The sequence below is a fragment of the Pseudophryne corroboree genome, chromosome 7 (genome assembly GCF_028390025.1).
Source record: "Pseudophryne corroboree isolate aPseCor3 chromosome 7, aPseCor3.hap2, whole genome shotgun sequence".
Taxonomy (NCBI): Eukaryota; Metazoa; Chordata; class Amphibia; order Anura; family Myobatrachidae; genus Pseudophryne; species Pseudophryne corroboree.
The window spans coordinates 286,697,804-286,714,988 of NC_086450.1; the positions used below are offsets into that span (position 1 = coordinate 286,697,804).

The 17,185-nt window shown below is 45.0% G+C and overlaps 1 protein-coding gene across 8 annotated transcripts in view; it reads left to right on the forward strand.

The window, feature by feature from the left end:
- The window catches only part of CARD11 (caspase recruitment domain family member 11), a 220,382-nt gene that overhangs the window by 110,968 nt on the left and 92,229 nt on the right, over positions 1-17,185 (forward strand). For 5 of the 8 annotated variants that reach the window (XM_063934192.1, XM_063934193.1, XM_063934190.1 and 2 more), the window contains 2 exons: positions 2,989-3,314; positions 4,920-5,099. In XM_063934192.1, the coding sequence (XP_063790262.1) occupies positions 2,989-3,314; positions 4,920-5,099 (506 nt within the window). Of the gene's footprint in view, positions 1-2,988; positions 3,315-4,919; positions 5,100-17,185 lie in introns of those variants that run through there. The other 3 variants (XM_063934191.1, XM_063934196.1, XM_063934197.1) reach the window with 2 other exon arrangements.

Consider the following 17,185-nt stretch of genomic DNA (forward strand, 5'->3'; position numbering starts at 1 on the left):
TATTACATTTATTGGGAAGGCGCCACAGGCGATTTGGAATGCCTTGCATAGGGCATACATTACAGCAATGCTGGATACACAGAACATAGCGATGCAGTAACAAAAGCAAAAAGAAAAAAAAAAAGAGAATACAGGTCAGGGTAAGGGAGGTCCCCTGAATGTTTTAACAATAAGCACTACGACTCTCATAGCGCAGTACAGCCCAGCACTACACAGTGCAACTTCCACTATTCTAAACGCATGGTTTAATCCCCTGGTATTGCATGGTTCGGTATATAATGATAACCGCTTAGTGCAAATAAGTTCGTTCTATAACCGGATTGTCTTACGAAATGCAAGGCAAAGCAAGTAGCGGTAGCGATCACAGTAAAAAACCATCAAAGCTACTTTAGTGAACGTGCAATATGATGGTCACTTGGGTATCATACTAAGGTAGACAGGGCGCAAAGCGAGGTATTTAAAGGCTGAATAGTACCTTGTCTCTGCATAAAGTAGTGGTCAATTCTGCATGTGCCTTAGCGGTATACGGGATAACCACGTAGGACAACTATAGTCTGGCGCAAGGCGTGAATAACAATTCAGCGTAAACGCACCAGTTATGGGGCAATGGTTAGCATTACGGCCTCACAGCACTGAGGTCATGGGTTCAATTCCAGTTAAGAGCATTTCTTTGTGGAGTTTGTATGTTCTCTCGGGTGTCTTAATTCATACGACAGTCGCCAGGTATAGATCATCGTGTGCTATATGATGAGTATACTTAACCGGATTAAACCATACCATAAATACATAGTGTAACATCTCTTTACCGATATGCCGTGAGAACCGATTTCGGATAAGGGGGGATCAGCCCATTGGGGAATAGGGAAGGATACTTCAGTTGGAGACTCAACAGGGTATTAGCAAGCCAACCTTGTATACATTTAACATGAGTTTTAAAGGAAGACAACTTCTCGGGTTCGCAAGGTCGCAGGTAACTCAAAGTTGCAGTGGTCGACAGCAGGCCAGAAATATGCCAGGAATGCCCGCGTTTGTCCAGGCAATCGACAGGTGCCTGGGAAGTAACAATTTTATGAGTTTTGTAAAAAGTCCAAGCATGTTCTGGTAGGCGCTGAGCAATATATATATATATATATATATATATATATATATATATATATATATGGGGAATGCTATATGTGAGGGTGGGCAAGTGCAAGTAAATTAATCTTCACGAATGAAAACCGGTCAGAGCAGCAGCCCAGTCGTGGGATGAGAGGGTAAGGCTGCGGAGGGGGCTCACAGTAAGGGTATGTGCATGGCCACAGTGAATCGTAGGTAGCTGCGGCCAGGCAGTAATTCCGGGGATACTTAAAAAGTGTTCGTATAAGCATCTACACAGTACAAACTAACAGAGATTACCCTGTGAAGTAAAAAAATCAATATCAGCAGATTTCCACTAGACAGCCACAAGATCCTCATAGAGCTAAAGAGTTTGTCAGGATTGCCCGAGGAGGAGCCGGGAAAGCATTTCGGCAACAGGCTGGGAGTTTTTAAGTCCCAGGGATAAAAGACATTTAAACAGTCCCACTGGGGCGGAATTACAGGGGAGATTATGTGCAGGGAGCCTACATTCACCCGAGTCCGATTGCGACACCTTTCCTGGTGAAATAAGCTCCCTGAGTGTCTTTTGGGAAACCCAAGGCATTATGCTGCCCGCCGCTTTGGGGGAATGAAGGACTTTCCAATTTTGCCCTCAAAGAGGGTTTGTGGTTTTCACTTTCATATGGGTCACTTAAAAGCACTGTTCATGCTAGGCCATGCGGCAGGTTGTCAGGTCATTCCGATAGCTAGCGGGCAGCAGGCATAGGGCAGCTGGACAACGTCTAGGCAGGCATGGGAGGCAGAAGCAGTGGCCCCTAGGGGCCCTCAGTTTATCAAGCAGTGCTCTTCAGTGCAAAAGTTGGTTAACTGGAATTTTTCGGTGGAGGCACCAGCAGGCCATTTTGGAGTTTAATTCGGCAAGCAGTGCTCCTCGGCAGTCTGTAGTAGCGCAACATCAGTTGGCTGGCACTTCCCCCAGATACTCGGCGAGTTTGTCGTCATCTTAAGGGTGGACCGGTGCTACACCAATGGTGGGGAAGTGGTACCGCTCAGCTAAATTGCGCAAGGGCGGGACTTCGGTTCCGCCCCATTGTTTAATTTAGGAGAAACTTAATAATGAGGCTGTAGCCAGGGGCACGCACTACTTTCCAGTGGCCCCTAAGGGCCTTCAGTCTAAAATCTGGGGGGCAAAAGGCCCCATTTGTCTTAGTCTGGTGAAGACGGACAGCAGTGTTCATAGATGGTCGCAGCGGGTGGCAGGCCTTGGTTCTAGGAACCAGGCTTTGGCGTCAAGCAGTGCTCCTCGGCGGTCTGTAGTAGCGCAACATCGGTTGGCCGGCACTTCCCCCAGATACTCGGCGAGTTTGTCGTGGCCTCAAGGGCCGACGCGGTCGTCAACTTAAGGGTGGACCGGTGCTATGCCAATGGTGGGAAGTGGTACCGCTCAGCTAATTTGCGCAAGGACGGGACTTCGGTTCCGCCCCATTGTTTAATTTAGGAGAAACTTAATATTGAGACTGTAGCCGGGGGCACGCACTGCTTTCTCGCCACTCACTTATAGAGTACCAATTCTAATTCAATCAATAAATTTGTCTGTGACCTTTTAAATCGCAATTCAGTTGTCCGAGTGATTATTGGGGGAAAAGGTGGTAGGTGGTGAGGGGCAAGTGTATTAATAAAACCAATGGACGGCTTAAGGAAGTGCCATACTTGTCTGTAGAAAACGTAATGAAATTCCGAGAGAGGAGGCATGATCAAGCACTTTAGCATCTATGAAAATTTTAATCATCCACTGGGATATACAGTAATTTGGGGCAATTGTGGCTACAGGAGGTAAAGTAAAGATGATATATAGAACTCTGAAACTAGAGTCCATGCTGATGCTCATGCTATTGTTCCTTTTTGTAGTAGAAGAGGGGCATGAAGCTCTCACACAGTTCCTGATGAATGAAGTCATCAAACTGCAGCAGCAGCTAAAGACAAAAGAAGTGCAGAAATGTGAGCTTGTGGCTAACTCAAGACAACTGGAAGATGAGAGGAAGCAATTAAAGCTTGTTAACTTAGAGCTTGTAACATTTCAGGATCGTTACAACAAAATGAAGGAAGAGAGAAACAACTGTAATGATGAGTTAATCAAAGTAAAGGATGATAACTATAACTTAGCCATGAGATTTGCTCAACTCAGTGAGGAGAAAAACATGGCTGTTATGAGGAGTCGAGATTTGCAACTTGAGGTTTGTATTCACTTTAAATGTGTTTTTAATTATGAATCATATCAGTTCCTCAGTGTGAAGTAATGGAAGCAAATACTGTGCACCATCAGATAACAAGAAAGTAAAGATAAATGATCTATTGAGAGAACACACAGTCCTGTGTGATCTACAGTAGCCAATAGGAGTCTGGGGGGTGGGTAGATACATGAGGGAGGCAGCTGATTGCCCTGTGCCAGCAGATGCGGCTGTTGCCGGTGAGCTTACAGACTCTGGAGAAAAGTTGTTTGTAGATACAGCTAATGTTTTTCTGTTTCTCCTCCCCTCTGTTAATTTGGTGCAGTAAACTGCCACTGCTTATGTATATATGTATGGATTATTTGAAGCAGAACTTTCATGTGTATGTTTGGAACACAAATGCATTCTACTCTTAATAAGACCCCAGGAAAGATGAAAAACTGCAATTTTCCTACATTTTCCGGATTACTGGAGGATCCTCCTTAAATATCTTCTGGATCTGCAACAGATATCCCAGATATCTGCTGCATTCGTTCAGCACTGCAGTCCCTGTAGGTTACAATGCTGCTAAGATCTGACCACATGTATCAAGCTCTAGAAAGTATGGCTCCCCAGAGGTTGGCCCTGATCGCTAACTCCATTTTGAGATGGTGTTAGCTATTGTAGTCTATTGACTACAATAATGCAAAGTGGCCAAGAGAGGTCTTTAAGGATAGTGGCCACTAGCTCATGCGTAGCCAGATGACTATGCATGCACATTACATCAGGTCAGAAATCCCAGAAGTGAAGATACAGACGGGACAGCTGGGTATCATGGAGCTGCAGAGTCAAATGGCTGATTCTGGTGAACCCTAAACAGGGCTGGATTGCCCATCTGGCACTTCTGGTATATGCCAGTAGAGCCGATGGGCTGGTGTGCCGGTCTTGTCACACAAAGAGCCGGTAAGACCGCACGCAGTGCAGCCTTCGGCTCTCTAGTCTGGCTGCTACCCCATCCCCCATCCATCTCCATGGAAATTAAGGCATGTTGTGGGTACACGCCCCCGCCCTGACTAGCGAAACGCCCACGTGTGTCATGACACGTGCCCTGCCCGTCTCCATGGAAATGGGGGGGTGCCATGAGTACACGCCCCCTGACCCATGCCACGCCCCCTTTCATGTGCAGCCACAGTCCATCCCTGCCCCTAAGGCTGGTAAGTAAGGGATGATGGATATAAATGATCCAAATAGTAAACGCAATCATTAAACATCTCACACTCAGTGTTCTGATTTGGAGGCCATCATAAATATACTGTAAATAAATGTAAAATATATAATTACTACAGGTAAAATTAGCTCAAAATTACATCACTTTAAGCTACAGTGTTTTGTTTATGTGTGACATTTTGATCAAATGTACATGTTTGTTGGAGAAATCCAAAACATTAGCCTGGTTTTTGCTATGTATTTTCGGTCATGGAGCTGCATGGGATAATACAATTTTCTGGTTAGTAGAAATATAATTTTATTTTTTTAATTAAACATTATTAACATATATCAGATTCATGCTATTAAAAATTAAAACTATCTTCAGTAATTAATATGTTATACTCTGTTGTTAACTGAATGTAGACTGATCGCCTACAGCATCATTTGAACAAAGTAGAAGAGGAATGTAAACTGGAAAGAAACCAATCCCTTAAACTAAAAAATGACATTGAGAATCGTCCAAAGAGGGAGCAGATGATGGAACTTGAGCGTGAAAATGAAATGCTGAAGACGAAAATACAAGAGTTTCAATCTATACTTCAGGTACTTATTCAGTTACCTCACATACCGTACTTTATGTAAAGGACCACTTATTGTGAACACGGGTTCCATTGTTTGACAATTTGCTGCTATCCATCAAAATATGTTTAATCAGGTTTTGAAACATCATCAGTATTGAAGAAAGGTGTCTTCCTAACTGTAACTATTCAATGACATTAAATGATCCTTTTATGAGCTGTAAATTGTATACAGGGATCAGATAAATGTACAGAGGTACACTGCCAAAATATTAGCTCTTGTCATGACAATTAAACATATAAGGCTGGAGTCCAACGGGTTTCAGTATCTATGCTTGTTACCTCCCAATAGCTAATTTCAGCTACAGCAATGAGCTGATGAATGCACAACATGAGCTGCTGACGGGCCATAGTGATTCCGCAGTTCACTGGGGTTAAATAAAATATGTTAAAAAAAAAAGAAAAGAAAAAGTTGTTACTAACTTTAAACTGAAATATAAAAACTTCCTAATCTACATGTAATCATTTTTGTACCTTATCGTAGTGTAAGATCTTTTCCATTGTGTTATCAGCTGCGGTTGTAGTCTATTTTCCTATGCCTATCTGACTGTACAGCTGTCTGTATGTGTTTAACCGTCCAACTTTTTCCTTCCACAGACAGGACATGAATGTGGCATTTTATGCTTGACTGTTAGGAATATACTCAATTTTAAATGGCCAAAATAGTGCATTTCTGCAGCAGGATACATTGGTTTACACAGGAAAACATTTAGGCTGTCCCAGGATGCATTGGGCCCTCCCCTATAAACCACGCCTCCAGGCACTGAGAGCTCAGTTTTGAGTTGGTGCCTGCAGCAGCAGGTCATCTAACAAGGAGAGCTGCACTGGGCAGCCCTGAAAAAGCTTTCTAAGAAGAATTCTTCTCTGGGCTGTCAGCGCTGTATGTCAGGGTGACACTTTAGTGCTGCAGCTCCATCACCTTCCAAGCGGCATCGCAGACTCCCGCGGCTCAGTTCCCGGGTACTTGTGGCGGAGACGCTCCGGCTTAGGAACACCGTCACAGACGCTCTTCTGGTTTGCGTGGCTGCTACGGGGAGGAGGAAAGAGGGTTCCCTAGGCGGGATCCGCCATTACAATCGCGTTCCATCTGTGACCTAGGGAGACGGGTCGTGGCGCTGGCGTGGACACAGTGTTCCGTGCAGGGATCCCACTAGACACCCCATTTTATAAGACTCACAGTACCCGGGGTGGAAGTCCAGCACAGGGGAGGTGGCACTTGACCTGTAGCTATTTGTGTAATGTGGTGCTATTTTTGTAATGCGGTGCTATACGTATAATGCAGTGCGATACGTGTTATGTGGTGCTATTCGTATTATGTGGCGTTATATGTGTTATGCGGTGCTATTCGTATTCTGCAGTGCTATTTGTGTAATATGGTGCTATTCATGTAATAATGTGGTGACTATTTTTATCATGCGGTGCTATTTGTGTCATGCGGTGCTATTTGTGTCATGCCGTGCTATTTGTGTAATGTAGTGCTATTCGTGTAATATGGTGCTATTCATGTAATAATGTGGTGGCTATTCGTGATATGCGGTGCTATTCATGTAATAATGTGATGGCTATGTATGTAGGTGGTCATTCCGAGTTGTTCGCTCGCTAGCTGCTTTAAGCAGCCATGCAAAAGCTAAGCCGCCGCCCTCTGGGAGTGTATTTTAGCTTAGCAAGAGTGCGAATGAAAGGATCGCAGAGCGGCTACAAAATAATTTTGTGCAGTTTCAGAGTAGCTCCAGACCTACTCAGCGCTTGCGATCACTTCAGACTATTCAGTTCCTGTTCTGACGTCACAAACACTCCCTGCGTTCGGCTAGCCACGCCTACGTTTTCCCAGCCACGCCTGCGTTTTTATCTGGCATGCCTGCGTTTTTCCGCTCACTCCCTGAAAACGGTCAGTTGACACCCAGAAACGCCCTCTTCCTGTCAATCACTCTGCGGCCAGCAGTGCAATTGAAAAGCTTCGCTAAACCTTGTGTGAAACTACATCGTTCGTTGTAATAGTATGACACGCGTGCGCATTGCGCTTCATACGCATGCGCAGAAGTGCCTTTTTTTGCCTGATCGCTGCGCTGCGACCGAAATCTGCTAGCGAACAACTCAGAATGACCCCCGTAATGCGGTGCTATTCTTGTTATGTGGTGCTAATTGCGTAATGCGGTGCTATTCGTGTTACGTGGTGCTATTCGTATAATGTGGTGGCTGTTCGTGTTATGTGGTGCTATTCGTATAATGTGGTGCTATTCATGTTATGCGGTGCTATTCATGTAATAATGTGAGGACTATGTATGTAATGTGGTGCTAATTGTGTAATGCGGTGCTATTTGTGATAATGCGGTGCTATTCATGTTACGTGGTGCTATTCGTATAATGTGGTGGCTGTTCGTGTTATGTGGTGCTATTCGTATAATGTGGTGCTATTCGTGTTATGTGGTGCTATTCATGTAATAATGTGATGACTATGTATGTAATGTGGTTCTAATTGTGTAATGCGGTGCTATTTGTGGTCATTATACTCGTGTCTGCAAATCATTATCCTATAAAGGGCTGATACGAGATTTTTCCTTGTGAATAAAATAGTGTATAGAAACAGTCCGTGCCATCAAAGAACTACCTAATACGAGCACATAGGAGCCTCAATTACACATATAATAAATAATAATACTTTAACATAAAATCATTACTAAAAAATATATAAATAAATATATTAACCTCATTTTCTCCCCTCTGGAAGACATGTCATCTTAGCATAAGAGAAAGGGGATAAACACCCTTTAATGTGTTTTATATCCCTAATTGAACCTATAAGCACAACTAATATATATAATCAGAAAGTTTCAGGTGACATTGGTATACAAGACAACTAGATGTATATATAATATGACATGACAACCAAACATATATACATGCAGATTATATATACATACAAACAATTCTAATACAGGGAGAGGCACACTCTCCAGAAGGATCTCAGATGTGGCAAACTAAAACCACCATAAACCTACAAAGATAGCTAACATATACACACCATGGGAGAACATGGTGATTTAGATGTTATTTGATCTGTAGTATCGGAGAGTAGCAGGAGAGGAAATATCTATACAAAGGAGGAGGAGATCACCTTCATATAACCTAAAACAAGAAAGCCATAAGAAACAGCCCTATATAGCCAGCACATTATCATATGTTGTTTAACTCAATGGTGTCATTGAGTCCATTAGGCACCATTGAATCCAGCTTAAATATCCAGAACGCTTCTCGTCTGCACAAGCGTCCAAACCTATCGCCCCCTCTATGTGTAGTCTTAATGTGTTCAATTGCCAAAACTGAGACATTCTTCATATAACGATTTTGGCAAGATGCAATATGGTTGGACAGAGGATGTGTCATGATACCGTTCTGTATATTTCTCTTGTGTTCCATATATCTTACATGGAGGGTGCGGGTTGTTCGTCCTATGTATTGTTTGCCGCACTTGCAGCTCAATATATAAATCACATATGAAGACTGGCAATTCAGAAATACATTAATTTCAAATCTCTCCCCGGAGGTAAAGGAGAAGAATTCAGTCACCTTGCGTGGAGAATTATTGCATATAAAACACCTACTGTTCCCGCATCTATGATAGCCTGCAGGTTTTTTGGGGAGCCAGGTTAAGTCGTTATCACTGATTGGTTCTTTTACCATTTTAAAATGACTATTTTTATCTTTGTGCATAGACCCACTATTGCTGCCTCCTGGGCTGCAAAAGGTATTGAAGCATGGGTTCAGGTATTAGAGGAAGGCTGACTTCTACAGTTCGCACAGGTCTGGTTAAAGACCACTTCAGATGCGTGGGTGCTGGAAGTTGTCTCTCACGGGTACGCTGTCTCTTTCATGAGACATCCCCATCGCCAGTTTTGCACCACGGTTCTACCTTTGGATCCATTAAAGGCGCAAGCTTTGCAAATGAGTGTCAGTTCTCTCCTGAGTACAGGAGTGGTTGTGCCGGTACCTCAGTACCAGAGAGGCAGAGGTTATTACTCGACCCTGTTATTTGTCCCGAAACCAAATGGGTCATTCCGGCCTATACTCACCTCAAATCCCTGAACAAGTTTGTGAGAGTGTCCAGGTTTTGTATGGAAACACTGCGCTCAATTGTACTGGCTATGGAACCCAGAGACTCTATACAGGATGCATACCTGCATATACCTATTGCCATGTCACACCAGCAGTTTCTGTGGTTTACTATTGGCAACCTACACTTTCAATTCCAGGGTCTACCATTTGGACTGGCTACGGCTCCTCTGATCTTCACCAAGGTATTGGCCGTGATGAAGGCACATCTCCGTCCCCAGGGGATCAGGTCCTGCCATATCTGGATGACCTGCTCATTCTTGCAAATTCCCACGATGTCCTCCTCAGTCATCTGCAACTGAACTTAAACTTCCTACAAGCCCACAGGTGGCTTATCAATTGGAAGAAGTCCTCGCTGGTCCCAGCTCAGAGCATGGTGCACCTGGGGGCACTTCTGGACACACACAATGTTCCTAAACTGGGAAGCAGACTTCCTCAGTCACCAGGACGTGAACGCCAGAGAGTGGAGTCTTCATCCGGAAGTCTTTCAACTCCTAGTGGACAGATGGGGCCTCCTGGACATAGACCTAATGGCGTCTCGACAGAATCACAGAGTTCCGGTCTGGATCCTCAACCAGCATTCGTGGACGCACTGGCGGTTCCATGGAACTTTCATCTGCCCTATGTGTTCCCAGTGTCACTCCTGCCCAGGCAACTATGGACGTTCAAACAAGAAGAAGGAATACTACTTCTAGTCGCTCCAGCATGGCCTCGAAGGCAATGGTTCTCAGACCTGCAGGGTCTGTCGACAGAGAATCCCCTTCAGCACCCGGACCTCTTTGTACAGGGTCCTTGTGTCCAGACTGGCTTTGACAGTGTGGCTCTTGAAGCATCACTCCTGAGGGCCAAAGGTTTCTCTGAGGCGGTTATCCAGACTATGTTGAAAGCCTGTAAACCGGCCTCTGCCCGGATTTATTACAGGGTTTGGAATTCTTACTTCACATGGTGTGCTGATAAAAATGATGATGTCTCTGCATTCAGAATTTCCAGAATTCTGGCTTTTCTGCAACGAGGTCTTGATTTAGGTCTCTGTCTGGCCTCCCTCAAGGTGCACATATCTGCCTTCTCGGTATGGTTTGCCTTTTTGGTATGGTTTCAGAGAAAAATTGCGTCTATACAGTACCGAACGTTCATACTTTCACTCAGGGTGTACTTAGGATTCAGCCTTCCTATGTCCCTCCTGTGGCTCCATGGTATTTAACCGTTGTAATAAAAGCTCTGCAAGAGTCTCCATTTGAACCTCTTAAGTCGGCAGACCTTAAATGGCATGGTTTTTGCTGGCTATTGCCTCTGCAAGACGGGTGTCAGACTTAGGCACTTTGTACTGTCGTCCACCCTACTTGATTTTTCACCGTGCCGGGCAGTTCTACGAACTCGACCGGGTTATTTGCCTAAGGTGGTGTCATCTTTTCACCTGAACCAAGAGATTGTGGTTCCGGCCTTTATCTCTTCAGACTTGTTTCTAAAGAGCGTTCTTTGGATGTGGTAAGGACTCTCCGTATTTATGTGGAGAGGACTGCCTCTATCAGCAGATCATATTCCCTTTTTGTAATGTTTGGTTTCCACAAACGTGGCTGGACTGCGTATAAGCAAACCTTGGCCGGATGGATTAGAATGGTGATTGCACAAGCTTATGCGCAGGCTGGACTCCCAGCTCCTGCTGCTATTAAAGCCCGTTCTGCTCGGTCTGCTGGACCTTCTTGGGCAGCCCGCCGTGGCGCGTCCGCAGAACAATTGTGCAAGGTGGCTACGTAGTCCTCAGTGAACATGTTTATTAGGTTTTTTGCCTTTGATACTTTCACCTCCCAAGATGCTTCCTATGGACGCCGGGTTCCCATACCCGCTTAGACGCATTCCCTCCCTTGAGGAACTGCTTTAGGACATCCCCAATGTTTTCCTGTGGAAACCAATGTATCCTGCAGCAGAAAAGGAGTGTTATGGTAGTCTTACCATGGTTAACACTCTTTCTGCGAGGTACATTGGTTCCACAGGGCGCCCACCCTAACGCACCTAGCTTCTTTTGGTTTGTATGGCATTAGCCGCTGGTACCATCTCCTTTCATGAGAATGTGGTTCTATGTGACTAACATCTGCCTTTACTCTAGCCTGCTCCTGCATTGGACTGGTTAACAAAACTGAGCTCTCATAGCCTGGAGACTGGGTTTATAGTGGAGGCCCCAATGCATCCTGGGACAGCCTGAAGCTTAAGCCTGTTGGTGCCTCTGGATCAAGATCCACTCTACACCCCAATGTTTTCCTGTGGAACCAATGTACCTCACAGAAAGAGTGTTAACCATGGTAAGTCTACCATAACACTCCTTTTTTTTTTAATTAGAATATGTATTAAATAGCTTTATTTTAAGTATTATTTCTATGCATCTCTCCAAAAGAAGAAGTGACATCTGTAGAATGCCATTCACAACTCTGTCATGTACAGTGAATGGCATTTTCCAGTCCTCCTTTTCAACTATTTTGAATATTGCAACCAGTGAGCATGGCCTGTTATCATGGGGTGTAGTCCCAATTCCATCAGTCGGGATCCCGGCGGTCAGCATACCGATGCCGGGATCCCGGCTACCAGAATGCTGGCAGGGGGCTGAGGGCTATTCCCACTCGTGCATAGCCAGATTAAGAGGGGGATACAGGGCATACTGTACCCCGGGCCACCCTTTGTCGGGGGGCCCCCGACCAGAGGACACTGACATCACTAACTTTCGCTTTAAAGTAACAGCAGAACCAGCAGCCAGAATGTGAGCAGGACAGTTCCATGCAGAGACACAGGTATACCATGTTTCATGAGCTACCGACAGAGCTTTTTGATCAGAGGAGAGATAGGAGTGTGGAGAGAGCTTTAAGTGACACAGCTTCTCTCCTCCCCGCCTGGGTGTCAGAGTCTTGTATAAACTGTTATGCAACTAAACAATTTGGGTCTAGAGATAGAGACACCCACAGAGAGTCCCCCTGAGTCCTGTCCCAGTGTGTAAGTAGTAGAGGCTGCTGCTATTCTTTCGTGTGACAAGATAAATTATTTTATTTTTCTTTGTGTATTTTAAGGTTAAATTGTCTTTGTTGCACTACAAGAAAAGTTTATAAAATAGTTGTCTTTCAATTAGGTAGAGCTATAAACAGTACCCAGGCATTATTAAACTATTCGTTAAAAGTAATATACACCATTGGTTTAAATTTAATATACACAATCTATACCTCCCACCATGACCTATTCCAGGTGGAACAAAATGTTCTCTACCTGGACTTTCTTCTTAATTTATGATTGCAATCACCGGTGTTGAAGTACCTTTCTTATCAATTAAATAGTTCAACCCAGGTGACGCCAATCATTTATTATTAGTGGAAGGTCCCTCCTGGAATGGGACTTGTTGGGAGATATGCACAATTTAATATACATCCCCACCTTTCATTGGGGCCCCCCAGTCTTAAGTGCCCCAGGCACCCCCAAGGCTTAATCCTGCCCTGCACTCCCGAACCCAACCTGTTATCACTACCCGTTATTCTGTTAAGGCTATTGTATTCACTGAAATAAAACAGTAATATTTGCCTAGCAGTACAAGGCACAAACATCAGCCTTATTTTTACTATGAGGTCTACACAGCATGTGGGTGGTAGAGTGGCTTTAGTGCGTCAATATTACAGATTCTTCTGTTTCTTTTTTCTCTCCAAACCTCAATGAATGCATACTGTAGTTGACAGCACCCCCTGTAAATATAGGATATTATCCACTATTTGGAAAAGAAGGGTTTTCTCTCAATGGATGTGTGGTGATGAATCTCACACATCTATAAAATCTTGATATTGTATTGAGTGTGCAGATACCAAATCTGTGTGCCTTTATTTAACTATCCTGATCAGGGAATGTCTTTAGCCATTTAATAATTGACATGCATAAATGATATACAATCATATCGCTCCACTGTATTTAGTCCAGGTTACTGTTTGTAGTTAGCAGCCTTCTGTATCTTACATGCAGTATTTAAATGTATTATGTTTTAGCTTGCAGAGCTGTACCAGCAGTTGCTGATCTTTCTATTTAACGTGAATCACTTATCTAAGTCTTTCTATTTTTCACTAAATCACCTCCAAAACAACTTAGCTTATTTTTACAATTAGTTTTTCATGTTAATGTACAGCATGGCCCTATCCTTAGATCTCCTTTTTCCATATTGATTGATGTAATTCTACAATAAGGGCTGGGAGGAATATGATGGTAAAATTACTTATAGGGGAGCTACTAGGTACTGTATGCCATTACTGGTGCCTCTATGGGGCATATATATCAATTATCAAGGTTTAGACTTGTAATTTCTTACCACCGCTATGCGCCACAATAAGAAATTGAGTTTTGGCACTCGCAGGGCTGCTCTTTATCTCCATTGATATTTGTTCTTTGTATGGAGGCCCTGGCGAGGGCCATTCATCAAAATGTGAATATAAAGGGGATGAAGGTAGGCCATAGGGAACATAAGATTGCATCGTTCGCTGATGACCTCCTACTTGTGGTTTCTAATCGCTTAACTTCAATTCCTAACCTTCTTTTGGAAATTTTGGAGCCCTTTCTAACTTTAAAGTCAACGTTTCCAAGTCTAGCTCTAAATCTCACCTTGGATCAGACAAGTTTACAGGTGCTCCAATCTATATTTCCTTTTTCATGGCATCCCACGCACCTTAAATACCTTGGGGTTACTTTGAATAGGGATATTTCCCAAATCTTTTTCTCTAATTTTCCCCCTTTATTGACTAAGCTTCACTCAGACCTCTCTACGTGGGGTGATGAAATAGTTTCTTGGGTTTGGCGGGTTGGAGTTATTAAAATGAACATCTTACCCAGGGTACTTTACCTCCTCCAGACCTTGCCTATTGCTATTCCACGTGTCTGGTTTATTGCTCTCCAACGAAAAATCAAGGATTGGGCTGGTAGCAAACCTAGGTTTAAGTATTAGACATTATACAGAAGGAAACATGAAGGAGGTCTTCAATTACCACATTTTCTCTCCTATTACATGCAGTGTGTCACGATCCGGGTATCTGGACGCCATTTCTTACCTATCAGATGCCTCCTAAGGCTGGCTCAGCGCTCCAGGACCGGATCCCATCTGTCATCCTGATGTGCACATTCCCGCATCCTCTCCTGTCTCTCTGGACGCAGTCACAGTAACACCTTATACATCTGGCATGGCGTCTCCCGCGGCCTCCGCCGCCGTCCCTGAGCTTCTGCATTCAGAGTGGCGATTACGCCAGCTGCGGCCTCCGCTGTGTCCGCGTGGTCGGATGTGCATCTGTCAGCCTGGCGTCTCCTGTCTCTGGTGGCCGGCGCCGCCATTGCTGTTTTCCAGACCACATGGATTGCAATCCAAACTTCCCTCCAAGTGTCTGCATGGGCGCAGCCATCTTGGATTCTGTCAGCTGATCATTCCTACCAATCCGTTGTCAGTATTGATAATCTGCATAATTGCCTAGCCAATCCCTTCCTTGCTGCAGGTATAAATACACTGTGCTTGAGCAAGGAAGGCGTCAGTGCTTTGGTTGTCAAACCTAGTTCCAGTTTGTCTCTCTCCTGTGATTGTCTTCCAGGTTCCAGCTCCTGTCTCCAGACTTCTGCTATAGAGACCCGCACCAGCATTCCATCTGCAGTGTAGCCTGACTCTCCGATCCATTCTGGACTCACCTGTTTCCAGCTTCAACAATCACCTGCTTCCAGCCCAGCTTCCAGCAGTGTACAGCTTCTCTTAAAGGGCCGGTGTACCAGCATTCCATCTGCGGTGTAGCCTGACTCTCCGATCCATTCTGGACTCACCTGTTTCCAGCTACAACAATCACCTGCTTCCAGCCCAGCTTCCAGCAGTGTACAGCTTCTCTTAAAGGGCCGGTGTCCTTTCTGCAGTATACCTCTCTCCACCGGTATTATTATTTCTCCGTTCTCAAATTCTACATTTCATCCATATTGCATCGCTCTCAAGCCTCATTTATTATTTAACTGGTTCCAGCCGGTATCCACTCTGTGCCAACACCTGTCTGGTTCTAACCAGTACCCACAGCAGCATTTTATCTTCAGCAGTCCAGCTTTCCCTGGAACACCAGCTGGTACGACCCTGGGCTTTCTGCATTGCTACAGTTGAGCCTGGTAAGGACTTTCCAACTTGCAGATAATAAGAACTGTCTCATACCACCAGTGCTCTGTGGCCCCTGCCACCCTGTAGTACCCAGGAACTGTATTATTATTTCTCTGCTGATTTTTATGTTTCTTTACTGCTACTGTGATGCATGGAGTTTGTCATAAATAAACATCATTGACTTTTATTCCTGGTTGTCGTGGTCACGCCTTCGGGCAATTCTTCTATATGTCTAGGGGTCTGATACAAACTGCCAGGTTCCATTACACCTCAGCCCCTACAACTGAGGCTGCCTCCCGTCAGCTCAGGCCCTCAGTTGTGACAGTAAGCACTGACCTAATGAATCCAGCCGGAGACCAGGATCAAGCGGCTAGGCCAATGCAAGAACTGGCAGCCCGACTTGAACATCAGGAGGCTGCACAGGGCCACATCATCCGCTGTCTCCAGGATCTCTCTACTCGGCTGGATGGGATTCAGACAACCCTCCGTGGATCAGACGCGTCCGGTGCGTCAACCACAGTGACTCCAACTATAACCCCACCCACCTTACCCGTTTCTGCTCCACGTCTTCATCTTCCAACGCCAGCAAAATTTGACGGATCTCCAAGATTCTGCAGGGGATTTCTCAACCAGTGTGAGATTCAGTTTGAGCTACAACCTGGCAATTTTCCCAGTGACCGTACAAAAATTGCCTACATCATCTCTCTTCTCAGTGGCTCAGCCCTTGACTGGGTATCACCGTTATGGGAGAGGTCCGACACCCTGCTATCTTCTTACACTGCATTCGTGTCAACATTCAGGCGCATCTTCGACGAGCCAGGCCGGGTAACTTCAGCTTCGTCTGAGATTCTCCGTTTACGCCAGGGATCACGTACTGTAGGACAATATCTTATACAGTTCCAGATCCTGGCATCCGAACTGGCATGGAACGACGAGGCCCTGTATGCTGCATTCTGGCATGGTTTTTCCGAGCGTATTAAAGATGAGTTAGCTACCAGAGACTTACCCTCCAAGTTAGATGAGCTAATCTCACTTTGTACGAAAGTTGACTTACGGTTCAGAGAGAGAGCAACTGAGCGTGGAAGATCATCTGCTCCAAAATCTTCTGCTCCTCCTCCTCGCCAACTGTCACCATCTAAAGATGAGCTCATGCAAATTGGTCGTTCCCGTTTAACTCCTGCTGAGCGCCGAAGACGTCTCTCCGAGTCTCTCTGTCTTTATTGTGCAGCTCCGTCTCACACCATTAATGCCTGTCCCAAACGTCCGGGACTCCAGACCCTAGCTCGCCAAGGAGAGGGCCGGCTAGGAGTAATGATCTCCTCTCCATCTCCTCAAGATTGTAATCTCCCAGTCTCGCTTCAAGTTGCTCAACGTTATCAGAACGTCATTGCCCTCCTGGATTCCGGAGCAGCTGGGAACTTTATTACCGAAGCCTATGTTAAACGGTGGTCCCTACCCACCGAGAGACTTCCTTCCTCCTTTTCCTTAACTGCCGTGGATGGCAGTAAAATTTTTGATACAGTTATTGCTCTAAGGACTCTACCAGTTCGTCTGAGAGTGGGAGTTCTTCATTCCGAACTTATTTCACTTTTAGTGATTCCAAGAGCCACACATCCTGTGGTCCTGGGCCTTCCATGGCTCAGTCTTCACAATCCTACAATTGATTGGACGACTACGCAAATCCTGGCATGGGGTTCCTCCTGTGCTGAGACATGTTTGTTTAAAGTGTTGCCTGTCTGTTCTTCCTCCCCCAGGTCGTCTGATGTTCCACCTCCTCCATATCAAGATTTCACGGATGTGTTCAGTAAAGCTTCTGC